This window comes from Giraffa tippelskirchi, chromosome 9 (assembly GCF_054371585.1).
Source record: "Giraffa tippelskirchi isolate mGirTip1 chromosome 9, T2T-mGirTip1v1.2.pri, whole genome shotgun sequence".
Taxonomy (NCBI): Eukaryota; Metazoa; Chordata; class Mammalia; order Artiodactyla; family Giraffidae; genus Giraffa; species Giraffa tippelskirchi.
In genome coordinates, this window is record NC_137283.1 from 151,758,711 (window position 1) to 151,774,723 (window position 16,013).

The 16,013-nt window shown below is 41.1% G+C and overlaps 1 protein-coding gene across 13 annotated transcripts in view; it reads left to right on the forward strand.

Moving 5' to 3' along the window:
* The window catches only part of CCDC170 (coiled-coil domain containing 170), a 90,644-nt gene that overhangs the window by 57,950 nt on the left and 16,681 nt on the right, over window positions 1–16,013 (forward strand). For all 13 annotated transcript variants that reach the window (XR_014065504.1, XM_081530280.1, XM_081530279.1 and 10 more), the window contains 2 exons: window positions 8,218–8,418; window positions 15,080–15,253. Coding sequence is in view for 12 of the 13 variants with exons in the window: in XM_081530280.1 (XP_081386406.1) it covers window positions 8,218–8,418; window positions 15,080–15,253 (375 nt within the window). In the remaining variant the exon portion in view is untranslated. The remainder of the gene's footprint in view (window positions 1–8,217; window positions 8,419–15,079; window positions 15,254–16,013) is intronic.

Here is a 16,013-nt window from a genome sequence, read left to right on the forward strand (position 1 = left end):
CTCCTCTCTCACCTCTTCTTTTCCTAATGTACCTGCAACAGTCTTTTAGGGGACCTGTTTAACAAGTGGATTTAAAAATGATTTACATCACACATATGACTGAAGCTTGCTTAATTTTGTTATCTTATTTCTATTATTAACAATTCTGCTTTTCCATAAAGCTTTGCTTAGCCGTGTCAAGTTTAGCCTAGACTCTATTTAAATTGTCATTAAATGCAGATTTTAAAGTCCTAATTAATGAGGTTTTTAACTAAATAACATCCAAATTCTATGATATTCATTAATATAATCTTTTAATTCCATTAGGAACTATTTCTTCTCTTGAGTTCATTCTTTGCTCAAAAGGAGAAAATGCACTTTTTCATCTTTTCACGTTCCTAAAAAACTCAGAGTGATCAATAACACACAGCTCAGGGTTACATTTGTAAATTTCCTTTAATGCTAAGACATTTTAAATTCCCTTTGAAAACTCTGCAAAATTCACTCATGCTCCAGCAGCAGCCCCAGTGACTCCTTTGTCCAAGTGTAGGATTCTCTTTGTGGATAGAAAATGTTCACCCCATAACATGTGTGGGGCTACCCTGGTAGCTCAGACAGTAAAGAATTCTCCTGCAATGCAGGAGACCCGGGTGCAGTCCCTGAGTTGGGGAAGATCTCCTTGAGAAGGAAGTGGCAACCCACTCCAGTATTCTTGCCTGGAGAATCCCATGGAGAGAGGAGCCTGGCAGGCTAGAGCCCATGGGGTCACAAAGAGTTGGACATGACTGAGCGACTAATACGCATGTAACATGTGTGGGTCTCTGATGGTCACTCAGTCTATCTTGTGATTCAGTACACATATAGGTCCTGGGTTGGAGAAGATTATTTACAGGACTGAGAAAAGTTTCATTAAGTGAGTTACCTTGAATAGTAATAGATGTGCTTCAATAGCCAATGGATCTTTGCCATTTCATTTTATTGCTTCCCTCTTCTATTTTTCCAAATGTTTTCCTAAAACTATTTTAATTCCAGCATGTGAAACATGGCATAAAGTTGTCAGCATGATGTATATGTTTATTTTCTAAAGCAAAATGATGTAAATTGGTTAAGCTGGCTATGCCCTCCCCCTCTCCTCGTAAAAATGAGAATGAGTCAGAGCCTTTTTAGTGCCTTTGTCTGCCATTCCTAGCCTGTAATTTTTTTTCAATAGCTGCCCTCACTCTTTAAAAGCCTGAAATCAAGCCTGTAGCTGGCATCTTGTGTGACTCATTTTCAAGTAAAATCAGGAGAAAATGGATTTCATATACTGTCTTAGAACTGTTTCTGAAGAATGGGAGCTTTACAGACTGATGAATCTGCTGCGGAGGGTGCATCCCCTGCCAGCTGCTGGGGGTAAACACACAGTCCCCAGCTGAGTAACGCCCATGTGCCCTGGGCCTGGCAAATCCTCCCCTTCACTGTGACTTCGACTCACTGAACATTGCTTTTCTTGTTTACCTCTTTGCTATTCATTTTCACTCTCCTGGATTTGCAATTCTGTGTAGAACTCAGGACACCACCCACAAGTTTTTCAGTAAGTGGTTTCTACTTGTTTCATGCTCTTCTGATTATAGCAAAACCTAATTTTTTTTAAAGTACTTTACTATACCTTAGAGCAGGATTTCTCAGCTGTTGACGTTTGGGGCTGGAATATCCTTAGCTGTAAAAGCGGTTCTTTGCATTGTAGGATGTTTAGCAACATCTCCAGCTTCTACCCACTAGATACTGATAGTACCTCCTCTTCTCCCCAATTGGTGACAACCAGTGGTGCCTCTGTGCGTGTGTGCTAAGTCGCTTCAGTCGTATCCAACTCTGCAATCCTATGGACTGAAGCCCACCAGGTTCCTCTGTCCATGGGATTCTCCAGACAAGAACACTGGAGTGAGTTGCCATGCCTTCCTCCAGGGGATCTTCCCAGCTCAGGGGTCAAACCCAAGTCTCTCACGTCTCCTGCATTAGCAGGTGGGTTCTTTATCACTAGCGCCACCTGGGAAGACCTAGTGATGTCTCTAGTGTTAGTGGCTCAGTTGTGTCTGACTCTTTTCAACCCCATGGACTGTAGCCCACCAGGCTCCTCTGTCCACAGCCAGGCAAGAATACTGGAGGGGGTTGCCATTCCCTTTTCCAGGAGATCTTCCCGATGGAGGGATCAAACCCAGATCTTCTGCTTTGCAGGCAGATTCTTTACTGTCTGAGCCACCAGGGAAGCCCAGTGATATCTCTAGACATTGCCAAATGACCCTTGGAAGTGAAACAGCCTCTAGATGAAAACCTCTCTCGTAGAGGACTGTTATACTGTGGAGTTCCCAGGAATTCTAAATGAGTATTTCAGTTATGTAGCCTTGAAATTTCAGCACACTTGTAACAGGTGTTTTTGAAATAATGATTTCTTGCACAATGACAGGAAACTATGACATTTTCGGATTTCAGAGTATTGAGGTGAGCATTTGTTTGTTTGTTTTGAACTTTTAGATATTTCCTAGCTGGCTAATTATCTGGCTGAGAATTGACCATGAGTGATTCCCATGTTGCCTCCTTAATTGCAGACAAATTAGTACAGGCTCACAAACATTTTTCTGGACAGCTTTTCTGTTCTGCTTTAGAGCACACACAAGGCTATATTTCCTCCAGTGGAGTTTTTTTTAGTCCAGTGTGAGAGCTCTGGGACTCAATGTGATACCATAAACAACCTGAGATATTTCTACAACTCCCATACTCCCCCTTTCTGATCTCTTCTCTCTGCTCTGTTCTTAATCCTCCACTATTCTAAACCAAACATTTACCCAGAAGCTTCAGGGACACTTGCACTGACCTTTCATCATCCAGTATTATGTTACATAGTCACTCCTGGCTCCAAGGGCATCTGGGCAAGTCCAAGGATAGAGGTTTCAGCTCTCCCAGCCTCTGAAGTGTATTAGTTTTCTAGAATGGCCATGACAAAGTACCACTACCTAAGTGGCTTAGACAACAGAAATTTGTTGTCTCACAACTCTGGAGGTTTGAAGTCCAAAGTCAAGGTGTGGTAGGATTGGTGTCTTCTGAGTGCCTAGAGGGAAAATCTGTTTCAAATCTATCACCTAGCTTCTGATAGCATCAGACACTCTTTGGTTTATGCATCACATTCTCTCCATGTCTTCATATAATTTTCCCTCCACTTGAGTGTGTCTCACTGTCCAAAATTCCCCTTTTAATAAGGACACTAGTCATATTGGATTAGGACCCATCCTCATGACCTCATTTTAATTTATCTCTGTAAAGATTCTAGTAAGGTCACATTCTGAGGCACCAGGGGACTTCAACACAACTTTTTTGGGGGGACCCAATTCAAACCATAGCAGAAGTTGACATACACAATGGTGGTGGTGTAGGGTCAGCCTAGTCAATAGCGTTGGCCATACATATAACAAGAAGGAAGGATAATTTGATTGGTTCCTGGTAGCTCATTTTATATATTTCTTAAGTGAAAATCTAGCTTGAATAATCAGAGAAGAGTTGTTTGTGTCCAGAAGGCACTAGTCCTTAAGTGACCCAAGTGGCTTTTTTTTCAGCCTAGAGCTCTTGTGCTTCCACTGGATTTAATCTTAGGGCAGAAGTGCCTCTCTGTTGAAATCAACAACTCCTTGTCCTTGGAAAGTAAATTAGTTCTCTTAGGACATTATGATTTCACTTCCAAAATCCAAGCTGCTTGTTTTGGAGTATAGTTTATTTCAGTGCCTTTTTTTTGTTTTGAAAAATTGTGATGTTGTTGTTTAGTCATTCAGTCGTGTCTGACTCTTTGTGACCCCATGGACTGCAGCATGCCAGGCTTCCCTGTCCTTCATCATCTCCCAGAGTTTGCTCAAACTTATGTCCATTGATATGTATTCTTTAGTGCAAGCCACTCTCCTTCCCTGCCCATTCCAGGCATGTCTAGTGGTTTGTTTTTTACAGAAATAGAAATTAAGGGTTTAATTAGAACAATATCAGTAGGCAACACTTTTCAAAACATTTATATGCTGTGCTGGGTCTTGGTTGCTGCATGAGGCATCTTTAGTTGCAACATGTGGGATCTAGTTCCCTGACCAGGGAAGTCCCACATCTCTAGTGTGGAAATTCCTAGCACGTTTTGTCCCACAGAATATCAAGGATATGTTAACAGATTATACTAAGAAAAAGGAGAGGAAAATAAAAAAGGAAAAAAGTCTTAACTGATTCTTTAGATTTCTTGGTGTGAAAAGCACAACACAATTTTGCAGTTTTGATGGGACACATTCACCTGGTCACTGGCGTTTGATGTTCCCAAGAACTGAGTCAGATTGGAATATTAATTTATTTGAATTAAAACATGTAAATTTAACTTTAAAAAGACCTGGTGATGTCATATGCATGGAGCTCTAGGTAAGTATATGAAACTAAGTTCTATGGTGTATAGAATATTGGGAAGTTCACAGCTGTTTGCTCCTCTTTGGACACCAGAATCTTGGCAGGACAGCTGGGGAGATTCTGCCCAGGTCAGCCACACTGGTGTTTGTAAAAGTCATACTCTGCTGATATAGTTTCCATGGATCACTCTCAGGTCCACACAGGATGAAGATGCAAGAGGGACCCTCTCACCTCCGATTCAACACATTTGTTCCTTATTTGTCTTTCCCAGAAAGATTTCTAGTTGAAAAACAGCTTCTATGATCTGAAAACAGTTTGAGAAATATGTGCATGAATGCTCAGTCACTTCAGTCGTGTCTGACACTTTGCGACCCTATGGACTGTAGCCCACCAGGCTCCTCTGTCTGTGGGATTTTCCAGGCAAGAATACTGGTGTGGATTGCCATGCCCTCCTCAAGGGTATCTTCCCAACTCAGGGATCGAACCTGCGTCTCCTGTACTGCAGGTGGATTCTTTATCCACTGAGCCACCTTGGAAGCCCTTGAGAAACATGATAGAGGACAACTCCTGAAAAACTTCTCAAACTCCTTATGACAAAAGAATAGGATTGGATGAACCCACATACTGGAGGAGTAATACTGATGATAAAAGTGGATGCAATGCGTTGAACTTCAATTGGATATGAGATACTGTGCTAATCAAATGATTGTTAATTTAGCTCATCTACTCAAAAGAACAAAGTATGAGTTTCAGCGAGGTTAATTTCTTGCTTCAGTTGACACACTGGTCAGGGGAAGGGTGAGGACTTGAAATCAGAACTGTCCGACTCCAAAGTCCCCGTCCCACGGTCTGGTCTACATCAGGTGTCTGCTTCGGGATCATTATCACTCCCTGAGTCAGTTACTGCACTCACTCATCGTCTTTACTGATTTCTACTGAAGACTTGGCTCTCCTCTGGTAAGGTCTGCAGCATGCTGATTGTGGCTAAGCAATCACACAGTTTCCCATCTTTCCAACTGAGATTTTCTGCATTTGTTTTCTCGTTGGCTTCATTCTCTTTGCCAGGTCAACTATGGGATAGAAGTGTCAAAGAATCTTCAGGTAGAAAGACTTACTTTCGACTTAGAGTCCAATTTGAAACCACATTTTCAGTTGCACAGAAACATGTGTCATCTCTTGTACAACATACTATCATTAGAGTCAGGATCTGTTGTTTGACAGATCCCTTGTTTTGTAGGTTACTTTGTATATTGTACTTAATGCATTTTTTTGCATTAAGATCAGATCTGCTATTAGTAAGTACTAAGGGCATATTCGTTGGAAGGACTGATGCTGAAGCTCCAATATTTTGGCTACCTGATATGAAGAGCCAACTCATTGGAAAGGACCCTGATGCTGGGGAAGATTGAAGGCAAAAAGTGGAGGGGGCAGCAGAGAATGAGATGGTTATATAGCATCACCAACTCAATGGACATGAGTTTGAGCAAACTCTGGGAAATAGTAGAGGACAGAGGAGCCTGGTGTGCTGGGGTCCATGGGGTCGCAAAGAGTCGGACATGACTTAGTGCCTGAACAACAACAAAGGGTAGAAAATATGAAAGGGGGGTTCTTAGAGCTTCATAGTATATAATGTAAGTAGAAATTTCCTTCAGAAATGTAATTCTTTGGATATGGTACTAAGCAGCTTACCATCAAATATCTGATTTCAAGTACCTTCAGGAGTATAGAATTAATTGAATTATAGACATGGGAACTTGGAAGTCTTAGAAGCACAAAATTAGAGATCAAGTAATTTAACCTTCCTGACTGTAACACTTCAGTCCACCCCATAACATTCTTAACAAATGGTTGGCCAAATCCTAGCCATCTCCAGGGACTGGTACTTCACTACCTGACATGAGAGGATGCTTAAAGCATGAGGTAAAAACAAAACCTCAAAACTGCATATATGATGTTTTAACTATATTTTAGCAATACATACAGATACATTATTTTAAAATAGTAATGGTTTCTGCCTCTGCATGGTGAGATCATGGGAATTAGGTTTTGCTTATTTACATGTTTGTTTTTGTCTGTAATGCATCTTTTACGAGTATGTATTACTTTGAAATGATGACGACAGAGGAAAATTCTTTACATAGAAATAGAAGTCTTTGATATGTACCTATTTGTCCTCAACTTGAACTCTGAAGGCAACTCAGAACAAATCCCATTGCTCTTCTGTATAATAGCCTTTTAAAATATTTGAACACAATATTGTAAAGTAATTAGTTTCCAATTAAAATAAATAAACTAATTAAAAATATTTGAACACAGCTTGAATGTCTTCTTGTCTTTAGGTTTGGTTGTTTGCAGATAGGTGGATGGGAATTTTTTTTAAAAAAAGAAACCATCAAAACCAAATAAACTTATGACCTGAAACTTATTTTTTTTAATTGAATTCAACATTTTCTGAAAATGGGATTTGGTGGAATCAGTTTGAGTATTCTCAAAGTGCCCCTGAGATGTTCGGTAAATTTAAGTTCTTGGTCTAAGAGAAGGTCAGGACAAGAAGAGAAACTCCTGGAAAGGATGGAAGCATTGGGTAAGGTAGGAGACTGGGGGCAGTTTGGGGTCCTTTAACGGAGAAACAGTGACTTTATGCTCTAAAAGAGGAGGTGGTAGTCAGATTCCTCTGCCTTCCGCTCTGCTGTTGACCCTATTCTGACTCACTGTATTAAAGGAGTTTTGACCTTTTGAATGCTAACACGCTGACATTGCTCCTTAACTGTGCAGCCCAGATGCAGCACCACTGCAGTTTAGCGCATGAGCAACCAATACTCAATACGAAGTTCTAAATAAAGCTTGGAAAAATACGTTTCTGCACTTAAATTCCCAATTACAACCCAAGGTTATCTATCAAGGTTAACTTCCTGTGTAATCTGAATGTGCTATATGTGGTAGAAGAGTTTCTCTAGAAAATGGTTATAGTTTTTCAAAGTACTCTATGTCTGAATTCTTTTTTCCGGTTAAGTTTTTTTCTTTTTTATAGGAGTATAATTGCATTACATTGTTGTGTTAGTTTTTCTGTACAATGAAGTGAAGCAGCTATATGTATACATATATCCCCTTTCTCTCGAACCACTCCCATCCCACCCATTTGTTAATCAGTCATCAAAAAGCACAAAGTTCAGCTCCCTGTGTTGGACAGCAGCTTCCCACTAGCTGCTGTCTATTTTAGACATGGTAATATATGTCAATCCTAATCTCCCAACTTGTCCCACCCTCTCCTTCCCCTGATGTGACCACAAGTCCATTGCCTACGTTTCCGTCTCTATTCCTGCCCTGTAAATAGGTTCATCTGTACCGTTTTTCTAGATTCCCCATATATGTGTTATTATACGATATTTGCTTTTCTCTCTTTCCAACTGAGCTTTGAAACTCCTAAATTAATAATGGGTCTTCCCTGGCAGTCCAGTGGTTAAAATTTCAAGCTTCCAATGCAAAGGGTGTGGATTTGATCCCTGGTCAGGGAACTAAGATCCAATATGTCATGTGGCCAAGGTAGCTTTAGGGGTAAGTAAAGGTTTTCCCTCAAGACTTCCCAAAGAACCTGTTTAAGGAATGATGTAAAAATTAAAAATACCAATCAAAAATATTTTGCTAGATAATAAATGTAGATTTATTTCAAGCAGAGGCAAATACAACTATCAATTACCTGTTTTTTAAATTTAATTGTTACAAAGAATCTGGAAGTTGAAGTTATAAATAGTTGTATCTTTGGGGTTGAGCACTAGATTTTAACACTTTGTTGCATCTGAAACAAGGCTTATCCTTGTTCTGTGTCTTTGTTTCCAGATGGTCTCCCAGCTTGAAGCCCAAGTATTTAAGCTTGTTGAACAGTTGGGAAATGAGTCTCAGTTTCACCAGAAAGCCCTGCAGAGAGCCCAGAAAGCAGAAAACAAGTTGGAGACTCTTCAGGGTCAGCTGACACACCTGGAAGAAGAGCTGGTCTCTGGAGGTGTTCTGCGAGATGACTTGAATTTCGAGAAGCAAAAAGTAATAACCTGAGGGCGGGCTCATGGGTGGAAACATCTGTTGCAATATAAGATTTTACCCGTAAATATTTTGAATTTTACAGTTCTTTGGTATCTTGGTGAACTTCTGAGTCATGAGTAAATTTCGGGGAACAATGGATATTGTTCTGGGGTTTCTTCCTATTTTTGGAACTTCCTTGATCCAAATTAATTCACTTAAATTCAACAGGTATTTACTGAATGTCTATTATATATGAGACTCTGATGGTTTGGGGGTAAGGTATGAATAACACACAGTTCTTTTTTTCTTGATTTTTCCGTGGGGCATGTGAGATCTTCCCCAACCAGGGATTGAACCTGTGCCTCTTGCATTGGGAGCACAGAGTCTTAACCACTGGATTGCCAGAAAAGTTCTAACACACAGTTCTTGACCGTAAAAGCTCATGATTCAGTAGAGGAGACAGATGTTCAAATAACGTGCTGTTCTATAAGGCTGTAAGTATTATAATAGGTATATTGACCAATAGAGTGCTTTGGGAGCCCAGTGAAGGGAATGATAAATTCTGGATAAAGTGGGGATTTTACAGGGAAGGAGACAATCATGTTCATCTTTGAAGGATAAATTGGATTTTAGTGGAGAGAAAGAAGAGAAAGAGGGGAAATAGTGAACAAAACTCTGAAAGGTTGCAGGTATCTTCGGAGGGCACAGAATGGCTATTCCCATATGGCTGGAACCTGGCATTCTTGGTGGGGCTATGGTGGGAGAGCAGATTGGAATGGCTTGGGTTCTGAAGACTGAGTTCTCTTTATTCTGCAGACTCTGAAGTGCAATAAACAATTTTTGAACATCATAGTGTTTTAGAAAGATTGTGTCACCGTGCAGCTGAGATTGCAGTACAGGGAGACTCAGAAATGATAGTGGTGATAACCTAGTGGGAGATAAGGAAAGTAGAGTGAGAAGAGAAGGGGTCTACGCTAAGGATTTGACCCTGAGAAGACCGTCGATGATGTCTGAGCAACAGTTTCAGCAGGGTGGTGGAGAACAGAAGTCAGTTTGCATTAGGACGAGGGGAGACTACTATGGGAAAAGCTAGAGACTTAGATGACAATGAAGTCTGATGACCAAAGAGAAAACAGACATGAAGCTATGAAAAGCAGGATCAAAGAAAGGTTTTGTTGAACAGAATGGCAAGATACATGTTTGTACCTTATCACGGGCATCTATAGGGATAAACAGGTTTACACATAGGTGCAGGGGGCTTCACCAGAGCCTCAGCGGTAGAGAATCTGCCTGCAATGCAGGAGTTGAAAGAGATGCATGTTTGATCCCTGGGTCAGGAAGATCCCCTGGAGGAGGGCATGGCAACCCACTCCAGTATTCTTACCTGGAGCATCCCATGGACAGAGGAGCCTGGTGGGGTACAGTCCATAGGGTCGCAAAGAGTCAGACATGACTGAAATGACTTAGCATGCACTCATAGGGGTAGAATTTGGCATGAAAAATACTCTTCAGTTGAAAAATCTGTACTCTGGACACTCATGCATTCATTCTTTGCATTTAAAAAACTGAGGAAGCATCCTGCCTCTACTGAGGGTTGGATGTGTAAAGATGCTTAAGAGATGCCTATAGGGAATCCCAGTGTCATAGATGAGATGGGCAAATCAGGACACAGTACAGTTAGTGCTATGAGAAAGGTACACAATTCAACAGGAAGTCAGATAAAGGAGTTATTACTTCTTTCCTATCTCATTGTGTGAGGAAACGAGCCACATTCACCTGAGAGATAACACTGGAGAGCGGCCAGAAAAAAATGAGCAGGAACTTGTTAGGTAGAAGAGGTGGGGAAGGAATCCGGGGCTGGGGGATGGCAGGAATGATGAAGGACAGGAAGGTAACAGGGAGACTGGACCGTGGTGCTCAGTGAGGCAGGGCAGGCTGATCTTGCCAGACTTTATCCTGTGGGTGATGGAAAGCCATAGAAGGGTTTTGACTAAAAGAAAGGTTTCTCCGAAGGCAGGGTGGCTCTTAGAGTCTAGAGACTAAAAGGAGGAGCCCTTTGGGTGATTCTTAGAATAGTTTTGATGAGAAGATAATAAGGGTTGGGATCAAAACAGTGGTTTGGGGAATGAGGATGGAGATAGATTTGAAGAATCTGGGAGGGTGAAAGGAATTCCTCAAACAGATATCTCAAAAAGGTGTGTTGGTTGACATTTTGAGCTTGATAGGAAATCCTGCACGTGAGTCTAACGTGTTAAATTGGAAGAAATCTGATTGCCGGACACCTACACCCATGGGTTCCACCAACACCTTGCACTAAATAGTCAAAAGAAAAATGACTCTCCCTTCTCAAATTTGTCCCCCTCCTTCTCAGTGATGATGTAATCTGCCTCCAGTTGCTCAAGCCAAAATCCTGAGGGTCATCTTCAAGGCCTCCCTCTTTTCAGTCAGTTCCTAAGCACTGTAAATCCTAAAGCATTATATCCACAATAGATCTCAGATATCCCCTCCCCATCTCTAATTTAGAAGCAGTGCTTTAGTTTGGAGCATTACGATAATTTGCATGGACTGTGGAAACAACCTTCTAACTGATCGCTCCACCACTCCCGGTGTGGTCTTAATAAAATGCATGTCTAATCTTATCTTCCTCCATCTGGTCAAGGGCTGTGTTTGGCCCTCCCTCAGGATTAGGTCTTGATTCCTTCTTTATATGGCTGTAACCTGGCCAGTTCCTCAATCCAGGCTCTTCTCTCACCTGCAATCTCTCAGGCCAGCAGTTGCAAAGTCAGAAGCCTCGTGGGACCAGCAGGGTACTGGTAGGGTGCAATGAGTGGTCAGAGTCCAAAGACATCCACATTCAAATTTGTCCCATGGTCTAAGATAAGAAGGCCCCATTGGCAACCCATATTGCACATTGCTGGTCTCTCTGAGAAATGTTCTCATCTTCTTCTCCTGGAAATAACTGTCCTACTGTCCCATTAACTGTCCCTTTGGATTCAGTTCCATTTCACTTCTTCTGGAAACCTTTCCTTAGAGGCTTAGTTCTTCATGCAACATGTACCTGGCTCTGTCATGGCACTCACCACCCTTTTTGTATCCATGTTTTAACTCGACTTTTCCAATCAACTCGGAATTTCTTGAGGCCCAGGAAAATCTTTTTCTGGATATTTTCCATGGCTTATAGCAAGAATCAATAAATATTATTTAAATAATAGAAGAAGCACATCAAAGGCAGACTTTTAGGTAGATCAATGTGTCTTCCATCCTTCATTATGATGACATTAATTTGAATAGAGGTTATATCAAAATATAGGCTTCCCTGGTGACTCATAGGTAAAGAATCTGCCTGCAATACAGGAAGCCTGGGGTCGAGAAGATCCCCTAGAGAAGAGAATAGGTACTCACTCCAGTATTCTGCCTGGGAAATCCCATGGACAGAGGAGCCTGGCGGGCTACAGTCCATGGGGTCACAAAGACTTGAACACGACTGAGCAACTAACACTTTCACACTTTCATATCAAAATAGCTCTCAGTTATGAAAGCAAGTTGTGTAAACTGATTCTGCCCATGGTGAATCTTCCATAGATAACTGCCTATAAACTAGTAGTAGTATCCTTACTGCCCAATAAGGATAGTGGGCATGTTGTTGTTCAGTTGCTAAGTTGTGTCCCACTCTTTGTGACCCCATGGACTGCAGCATGCCAGGCTTCCCTGTCCTTCACTATCTCCCGAAGTTTGCTCAAGCTCTTGTCATTTGAGCTGGTGATGCCATCCAACCTTCTTATCCTCTGTCACCCCCTTCTCCTCCTGCCCTCAATCTTTTCCAGCATCGGAGTCTTTTCCAGTGAGTTGGCTCTTCACATCAGGTGACCGAAGTATTGGAACTTCAGCTTCAGCATCAGTCCTTCCAATGAATATTCAGGGTTGATTTCCTTTAGGATTGACTGGTTTGATCTCCTTGCTGTTCAAGGAACTCTCAAGAGTCTTCTCCAGAAAAATTCAAAAGCATCAGTTTTTTTGACACTTAGCCTTCTTTATGGACCAACTCTCACATCCATACATGACTACTGGAAAAACCAGAGCTTTGAGTATATGGACTTTTGTCAGCAAAGTGATATCACTGCTTTTTAATACACTGTCTAGGTTTGTCATAGCTTTACTTCCAAGGAGCAAATGCCTTCTAATTTCATGGCTGCAGTCACCATCTGCAGTGATTTTGGAGCCCAAGAAAATCTGTCACTATCTCCACTTTTCTCCATCTATTTGCTGTGAAGTGATGGGACTGGATGCCATAATCTTAGTTTTTTGAATGTTGAGTTTTAAGCCAGCATTCTTTCTCTCTTCTTTCACCCTCATCAAGAGGCTCTTTAGTTCCTCTTTGCTTTCTTCCATTGGGGTGGTATGATCTGCATATATGAGGTTGTTGATATTTCTCCTAGAAATCTTGATTCCAGCTTGTGCTTCATCCAACCTAGTATTTTGAATGATGTACTCTGCATAGAAGTTCAATAAACTAGGTGACAATATACAGCCTTGACATACTCCTTTCCCAGTTTGGAACTAGTCCATTGTTCCATGTCCTGTTCTAACTATCACTTCTTGTCCTGAATGCAAGTTTCTCAGGAGACAGGTAAAGTGATTTGGTTTCCCATCTATTTAAAAAATTTTCACAGTTTGTTGTGATTCACACAGTCAAAGGCTTTAGCATAGTAAATGAAGCAAGTAGATGGGTTTTTTTTTGGAATTCCCTTGCTTTTTCTAGGCATGTAAGATTGAAAAGCAAAGGTGTACAGAGATTAAATTTAAATACAGGTAATTGAAACTTATACAGCATAGAATATATTCATGCTAAGTTGTGATTGATTGTGATTCAATGAACAAAATGTACAGGAATCCTTTCAGCAACTTTAACTTTCTGAGGCTTGGCCAAGATTTCTTCAAAAGGTGCTTCCTCTTCGGGGTCTTGGCTCCCTCTTATCTTAATCCCCTTTGGCCTGATGTAGATCTTTGCATGCTGAGCGGATGGGGCAATAGAAATGGAAAATGAAGCTTTTATACCTTCACAGAAAAGTTACCAACTGTATTTTATTTAAAATACAAACAAGAGCAGTTATTTCTCTTTCATCTTCATAGATTAGATATGAAATAGTCCCCACTGTGAGTGGGGTGGGGGGCTGACAGCATTAAGAAGTGACAAACTGATGATGCAGAGACAGACACAGCCTGTGGTTTTGACACACAATACAACTGCGATGCCTGCGATGACTGTGACTTATATAGGAAAGATGAAGTTTTATGTGTGCTTTTAAACAAAATTGGAAAATATATGCTTACAAATACTTTCATCCTGATGACTGAAATATAGGTAGTTTGGGGCTTTAGGCTGGCATGCTTCAGTCATCAGAAAATGATACTTGTTTCAACATATAATTGCCTAAAAATGCCTGTTGGATGAAGAGCTATTGCAATGAGAAGAAATTTCAAAGATAGAACCCAAATCATGAAATTATATTACAGAAAGCCCATTGGTTGATTTATTCATCTGTCAAGAATTCAGTAAGCATTTAATGTCTGATATGACCAGATGAGCCCCAGAGATCAAATGGAGGAGGATCCTAGGGTAGTTTTTTTGTGACTTTAACCTACTAAACTATGGACTTTGACTTTCCTGATACAGCTCTATTTAAGAATGTTGGGACTTCCCTAGTAGTCCAATGGTTAAGACTTGGCCTTCAATGCAGGGGGTATGGGTTCGATTCCTGGGCGCTAAGATCCCACATGCCTCCCAGCCCAAAAACCAAAACACAAAACAGACGCAATACTGTAACAAATTCAATAAAGACTTAAAAAAAAAAAAAAGTTGTTCCTTTATCCTTGATACTTAAAAACTTTTAAAGACATTTTCTAAAGAAATTTAACTTAAACAAAAACATTGTCCACATTTGTTTGTATGGAGAATTCTGGTTTTAGTGTGATTTGTAAAACCAGAACCTAGGAAGAGTAAAGTGGTTGGCTAAGTGGTCAGTTTCCACCTTGGAGGCCAGGGCTCACTTAGGTGGACAAAATTTCCATGGAAAGTATGTAGATGATTGGTCTGCAGGGGCTGGATTAGCCAGTAGATCCCAGGGGCTGGGAAGGTCATGTAGCAGCAGCATCTAGCCAAAGCAGAGAGATGTGCATGTAGTCAGGGACATGCCTCATTTGTCAGACAGCCGGGCTTCCCAGGTGGCTCAGTGTAAATTTTCTGTCTGCCAATGCAGGAGACCTGGTTTGATCCCTGAGTTGGGAAGATCCCCTGGGGAAGGAAATGGCATCCCACTCCAGTATTATTGCCTAGGAAATCCCATGGACAGAGAAGTCTGGGGGGCTACAGTCCATGGGGTCACAAAAGAGTCGGACATGACTTAGTGACTAAACAACAACCCAGTGTTAAGAAGAGTGTGTAATGTTAGACTAGACATCAAGGCCACTGACCAGAAGAGTCAAGAAAATTTGGACAAGAAACAGAACATGGAGCTCGCAGGGTGGTTCAAGAATTCATCACCAAGCACTGGAGTCAGGGGCTGGGCTCTGTACTGGGTTTAATAAGAATTACCTATAAGCTTGGGAAAAAGAGAAAGATTCTGTGAGATGGTTTATTAACTCCACTTCTGTGTCCCATTTTTATTTTTGTTCTCGAGTTTAGTATCTTAAATTTCTGGATCAGCTTTCAGAGAAAATGAAGTTGGACCAGATGGCTGCTGAACTTGGCTTTGACATGCGTCTGGATGTAGTTTTAGCTCGCACAGAGCAGCTGGTCCGCCTCGAGAGCAATGCAGTCATTGAAAACAAGACCATCGCCCACAATTTACAGAGAAAGGTAGGGAATATTGTAGGTGTTGTGAGGAGGAAATTCTGAGAAACTTAAATCTTGAAAAATAATGTACTTCCACCATATTTGCCAATGTGGATAGGAAACATACAAATATGTGTTCAGAAGTTGAGTCTTGATTTCAAGCCTGAAGGGAAAGTAAATGTATCATCCAAGGTTATATTTAACTATGAGTAATAGAGGCCCAAAGTTGCAGACTCAAGCAATTAGAAGTAGTTTTGTTGTTGTTTTGCTTTATGTTTTTGGTAGATTTTCCTAACACACATTTCTGGAGGCAGCAGCTTAGGGTGAATGTGACATCTCTGCTCTGAAAAGTTTCCAAGGACCTAGGCTCTTTTCAGTCAGTAACTTCCCATCCCTAGGGTGGTCCTTATGACCATGGTTCACAGAAGTACCTAGGACCAGGCAGAAGTTTAAAAAAAGAAAGGGATGAAGAAGAGAAATGCAAAAGAGCATGCATGAGCTATCTTTTCAAGGAGGCTCCCAGAGTTTTCTACATGAACTTGTGTTTATCTCCCACAGCTAGGATGTTAAACCTAGCTGCAAGGGAGGCTGGAAACTGTAGTCTTTACTCTGTAGCCATTTGCCTAGCTGAAAAAAAATCACTCTTTCTATGACTATGGGAGAAGAGGAGAGTAAAAGCTTATGCCTTTACATAAGCTCTCTTGCACTAGAAAGTAGAGGGGAGAAGTGCTTAGTTTCCACTCACTCAAAGGAAGACTTAGGAACAGTTTAGACTACATAAATG